General features: G+C 42.1%; 1 protein-coding gene across 1 annotated transcript in view; it reads right to left on the bottom strand.

The window, feature by feature from the left end:
- The window catches only part of KCNH8 (potassium voltage-gated channel subfamily H member 8), a 397642-nt gene extending 392634 nt beyond the window's left edge, over nt 1–5008 (bottom strand). Inside the window, exon 1 of the mRNA XM_007470616.1 lies at nt 4933–5008. Within this exon, the coding sequence (XP_007470678.1) occupies nt 4933–5008 (76 nt within the window). The remainder of the gene's footprint in view (nt 1–4932) is intronic.
- Between the last annotated feature and the right edge of the window lie 1299 nt (nt 5009–6307).

Here is a 6307-nt window from a genome sequence, read left to right on the forward strand (position 1 = left end):
TCCTGCTGTTCTTTTTTTTATTATTCTTTTCAATTTTTATTGGAGTATAGTTGATTTACAATATTGTGTTAGTTTTAGGTGTACAGCAAAGTGAGTCAGTTATACATATACGTATGTATATGTATAACTCTTTTTTTAGATTCTTTTCCCATACAGGCCATTACAGGGTATTGAGTAGAATTCCCTGTGGTACACAGTAGGTCCTTATTGCTTACCTATTTTATATATAGTAGTGTGTCAATCCCAATCTCTCAGTTTATCCCTCCTCTCCCCTTTCCCCCAGTCACCATAAGTTTGTTTTCTACATCTGCAAGTCTATTTCTGTTTTGTACAGAAGTTCATTTGTACCCTTTTTGCAGATTCCACATATAAGCGATATCATACTATATTTGTCCTTCTCTGTCTGACTGACTTCACTTAGTATGATAATCTCTCGGTCCACCCATGTTGCTGAAAACGGCATTATTTCATTCCTTTTTATGGCTGAGTAATTGTGAAGAAGTAAGCTGTTCTGTTGTAAGAGGGCCTGGGGAAGAGGCCATGTGTCAGGAGGCGGAAGGAAGCCTCCAGTCGCTGAGAAAAACCACAAGGAACTAAATTCTGCCAGCAACCACGAGAGCTCGGAAAGGGGCCTCGAGCCTCAGCTGACAACTTGGTTTCAGCCTTGTCGTCTGCGGAAGCCCTGAGCACAGGACCCAGCTAGTCTTTGGCTGGATGTCTGGCCTACGGAAAATGTGAGATGATAAGCCACTGAATGCGTGGTAATTCACTACCCGGAAATAGAAAACTGACGTGGGAACTGTCTCTCTAAACATACAGAATGGGAATAAGAGACTACTCGTGGCATGCAAAAAACACAAATGAGTCTTTATGAACTCCCATTTGTGGGGAGATATCTATGGAGTGCTAGGTATTTCTTTGAATGTTTTCATGTAACAGCCTTTTACAGACAGACCCATACATAATGGAGCTCAATCTTTTTTATTGGCTAAATGCCTCTGATGATATTCTTCTAACTACAGCCCAGCAAAGATTTAGGAAGTCCCCACTGTCCCCTTCCTTATTGTGTCCCTTTGCTACAGCATTGGGTACATTACCTTTCTCTCTATGCCTCTGAAGTTAAGAGATCTATGTACCTTGATGAAAGTATAAAGGGGAAAAGAAACTCCATTGAGTTTCCTCTGGAAAGGAAGCGTTTCAAGTTAACAAATTTCCTTGGACCATTTTGAACAGGAGTACATAAAACATATGCAAATACAAATGAATGTATAAACAACCATTATTTCTGAATACTTAGAATGGAATCTCCTTGATAGAGTCTACTGGGCTACAAACTTCCTTTAGAGCTTAGATCTTGTCTCACTAACCCCAAAGAGAAAGAATTGTTCTGGCCAAATTTTGATGTGACTGGAAAATGTAGGCTAATGCACCATTTTGTTGGAAAATGGACACTTCCCTTTGAAAGTTTTACATCCTCAAAGAAATGTGTTTTTCTCAAATGGTACCCTGTGGCAAATATTTGTACTGAAAAACTATTTTTTAAAATATGTACTTATGTGTTCTGTTATTATCATTTCCCTTTGTCCAGATTAATATTCACGTACTTAAAGCAAAAGCCTACTCAGAAAAGATTTTTTTAAGTACATTAAATGTTTAAAAAAAAAAATGAACGATGTAAAAATAAACTATATGCAGGTCATAATGTTAACATTGTGTGTGTGTGTGTGTGTGTGTGTGTGTGTGTGTGTGTGTGTTTAAGTGTTTCAAGTGAGAAGTATGGCTATATGCAATGAGTCAAAGAATTTCATTGGAGTTACTTTTTTCCCCTAAATGGGGTACACATATTCAATATTTGCAAGCTTCTTAGTTTTTCTAAGTCTCATTTACATTCAGTTAAACGTAAATCAGGAGAACATATTTCAAGAGTAAATATATGTCAGGGTAGTTTTATGTGAAAAGATTTATATTTTCCAATAGTTTTTAAAAATTATATTGAATATGAGAAAAAAGTTTCAATTAATGGTCCACTATTGACTTTCAATCCTGACCAACAGCTCACTTCTTAAATATTAAAAAGAAAAAATATCCTATTATGTTCAATAATAAAGTGTCACTAGGTGATAAAATATATTATTAACTTATTTTATGTTGCCCTGTGATGATAATAACTCAACCGATAAATCAGTAAGATTATGTTATAGGCTTTTCTTGTCATATATTTAATTTTTCCTGGGAGAAATTTTACATGATGTTTTAAGATTTATTATTTTCCATTACAGTATTAAATCAATAAAGATAATAATAATATGTCATGGTGGTTAAGTTAGCAAGGTGGTTTGCTAGGGTTATTGTTTGCTCTTATTTTTTCAATGATATTTTCCAAAATAAAAGAAACTAACATGACTATAAAATATAACTAACAAGGCAGAAAATGTACCAAGTAAACACATTACATTTTGAGTATAACATTAGGTACTCTCCAGTATAATTTTTATTTGGGCGAGTGGCAATTTTGCTAATTTAAAACTTTCAAATGGATTTATCTTGCACAAGAAAATAAATGACTGCTATAAGAAAAATCAAGAGAAAGAAGGATGATCATAGGAAAAGAGTTTCAGGGATAGTAATTATACTTAATAAAATTGTGTCAACACATACAAGATAGAAAAAGATAAACTAAATATTTAGCAGGCAAACTGATATGCCATGATGTTAGCAAAATTTGTGGCTTAAATCTGCTTCAAGTATTTTTTTAAGTTTCAGATTACTCAAGTCATCTTGCAATTCAAATGAAAAGCAAATAAGAGGATACAGTCCTCTTTCCTTGAGTGGGGTTTATTGGAATGAGGGGTATCTTTAAAAGTTCTCAACAAAATTTTGCTAAAGTAAATCTTTATGTCACTCATTACTTTGAAATTTGCTTCACTTATTTTCAGATTGATTTCATACAAAGTGGTTCCCTCCAGGAATCCCACAGACCCTTGGAGAACAGACCAAGCATGCTCTCCAACAGTTTTAGTTTTACTAATATTCTAAATGCTGGTTATGTGATGATGGTCTTCCCAAACAACGATTTAAAACTTCTAACCTTCTATTTTATTCACATTAATGTGTAGTTAAAATAGAAAAAGAGCTATTCACTAGTACACCATTCTTTCTCTACATACCTTCTGTCTATCAAATGTTATAGTGAAAGAGGCAGAAGTCTCCTCACACAGATGATCCAAAGCCCCTCTCATTAGCAACTGGTACTTAAATATATCCCTGCAGTAATTCCCAGGGCTATGCTGGGAACACACTATGTTCCATTCAACTTTAAATAACAATGAGATAAGCAACTACCACTTACCAGTTAGCTCATTTTCAATACATGCACTTGCGATCAATATTGAAAGTCTTTTGAGTTTAAATTTGCAACTTCTAGAACAAACATCCACTAGAAACTGATCAGTTCCTAAGGTAACAAATAGTAGTAACCACAGTCATGCATGAAGATAGCAGTGGTGATTTTGTGTAGTGGTTGGGTGGTGGGTATGATGTCACTGGCAGGAATTTGAAATTTTATTATATTTTTCTATTATTATCTAAGGAAGACAGATAAATAATAGCATTGCACTTCACTCATACTGTCTGACACATCTAGAACATAAAAGGGGAAGGAAAGGCTCACCAACTACCCTGAGTAGTCTGGAGGTTGAAAATAAAAATTGAATAAAATCCAGTAAATAGTTCATTTCTCCCTCATATAAACTTTTCCAACTACTCCTGAAGCGCGGAAGTCCAGGATTTACTTCCCACTGTAGTAAGACTGTGTATTCAGATGACTGGAGTGAAAATAGAGTTAGATGTGCTCTCTCACATCAGCTCCAAGAAATATGCCATCATCCTAAAAAACAATGATGCCTGAATCACTACTAGCCTTTAGAACAAATGAGTTTCTACAAGTTTTGTGTAACAGGCAGAAAAGGAAAGATAGCACACAGAAGCAACATAAGCTAGGAGGAAGGTGTGGATATTCATAGTGAAACCAATTGATTGAAAGTACAGACTCCTCATTACAGGGAAAACCAACCGGTCAAGAAGAGGGGAGTTTGAGAAGCCTGGGAATGAACGGGGACCTGGCCGTGGTCCTGAAAGAGAACAACTTGCCGACGTTTCCCAACAGTCTCCAAGAATCCACACACCATATCTTTGCTTTTAAACAGAAGCTTAAACAAGCTAAGCGTCCAGTAATATTCACCCTCAAAAAAATTATGTTGAAACTTCCTCTTATGATCAGATCAACCTTTATAACGCTCGGCTTCTCCTTCTCCAACAGTCTCTCCTCGAGTGTTAGGATAATTTCAGATTGAAAGGTATGCTACCTTTCAATACCTGAGAAGCAGGAATCGGGATTCTGACAAACTCATAACGTTTAGAATTCTACGGGAAGCTTACACTTGGCAATCTTGATTCTAGTTGCATTTCTTAAACTCAGATGGGATCATGCCTATCCAAAAGACCTCACAGAATGAAGCTCCATAGACGAAGAACATTCTAAACTCTCCCTATAATTTACGGAGCCTTGAAACTCTAGAAGGACAGACTGGCAATTCACCAATATGGTCAATTTTCATTTTCACTTCATAAAATTAATAAAAACCGAGGAATTACGGGTCCCACAGTGAACACGGGTGTCGGTCTTTCTTCAGGTTCTTTTCCAGACTTTACAAACCTAAGAGTCAAGGGGGCCAACTACACCGAAGTGTTAATACTACACCGAACCACGAGAGGAAAAAAATTCTCCGCACAAAAGACACCTCGGCAGGAACATAAGGAAACAAAATCCACTGGTGCAAAAAGGAGGGTGGGAACGAAAGTAATTTATAGGAGAAAAATCATTCAAAAAAAAACACAAAAAACCCATGCAACTCATCGAAGTGCAAGACTTACGTGTTCCGTCAAAACGGGTGGCGATGGTGTCGAGGAAGGTGTTCTGGGGCGCCAGTAATCCTTTCATAACCGGCATTTTTCCAGCGTGGTGTGAAATTCTCCATCAAAGTTTGTCCAGAAGGATGGTTCGAGAGGAAAGTGCCAAGAAGGGAGAAGGGGAGCGTGATGACGGCAGGGGAGGGGGGCCCGGCGCGGTGATGGGGCCGCTCGAGAGAAGGGGGAGGATGGAGGGAGCGAAGGAGCTGGTTCCAGCCGCCGCGGCTCCGGCAGGAGCAGCCCAGAGAGTGCTCGCGGAGCCCGCCTCGCACCTCCAGGCTCAGCCGGGCGCAGGCTCCCTCTCCCGCCCCCTCCACCTCCGCCAGCTCCGGGAACCCCCACCGTCTCTCCGCGTGCGGCAGAGCCCGCCAGGAGCCGTCGCGCAGTCCGCCCGCCCGGGAAGAGCCCGCGGTGGCCCGGGGCGCCGCAACCTGACCTCAGGCGCTGGGGTCGCGGAGGGCGGCGCTCGAGACTGGGCGAGGCTCGGAGTCGCGAAGCCTGCCCGTCTCCCGGGGCGCCGGGAAACGCAAGCGAGCACGACTCCCACCCCCTGGGAGCCGCTGAACAAAGACCCCTTTGTTCCCGCTCTGTCCCTCTCCCGGGGAGACCAGAGTCCCGTGGGTGTGGTATTGGAGAAGGGGAGGAGACAGATCGGCCAGGTACCCGGCCGCCCAGAACTTGGGAGCGGGGACGTCCCCCTGCGGTGTCCGCGAAAGCTGAGGCAGCCAGGCGCCCCCGGGGGAGGTGGCCCCCTTCCGGCGCAGCTGCCGCGGCGAAGTGCCCGCGACCCGAGCAAGGCAGCCTGGAGTGAGTTGCAAGGCCCCCTCCCCAGTCCCCCGGGTCTTTCAACAGGGAAACTGATGCAAAGCGCCGGGGTCTTCCCACCTCCCCATCCTGGGCTCCGGAAGGGGTGTTTCAGCCCCTCTCCCCAAATTACCATTAGTCTCCCCAAGCCATTCTAAACTAAAAGAATATAACAAAATAATAGCTTTTTATAGGGATAATGAATGATTTCCCACTCTGCGGTGAAATGTGAACAAAACCTTTCTAGAAAAGTTTGCTGTTGCTATTGGTTTGAAAAATACAATGTCAAGTACAACCCGTAAGGCTGCTTCATAAATATAGTTGCAGCACAAAAGAGCCTCGCCTGCCCTTCATCTCCTTACCCGACCGGCACCTCCAGGTAGAAAGCCTGGCGAGTCCCCGGAACGGCCAGCATCTGGGAAAACGAAAGTGGTCCCTCCCGGTCCCGCCCCCCTTGCTGGCGCGGGGACTCCCTCCCGGGAAAGCCTTGCCCAAGCCCGGGGCGCAGCGCCGCTGGGAGTGCAGGACCCCCGGA

The sequence above is a fragment of the Lipotes vexillifer genome, unplaced genomic scaffold (genome assembly GCF_000442215.2).
Source record: "Lipotes vexillifer unplaced genomic scaffold, Lipotes_vexillifer_v1.1 scaffold418, whole genome shotgun sequence".
In the NCBI taxonomy this organism is placed as follows: Eukaryota; Metazoa; Chordata; class Mammalia; order Artiodactyla; family Lipotidae; genus Lipotes; species Lipotes vexillifer.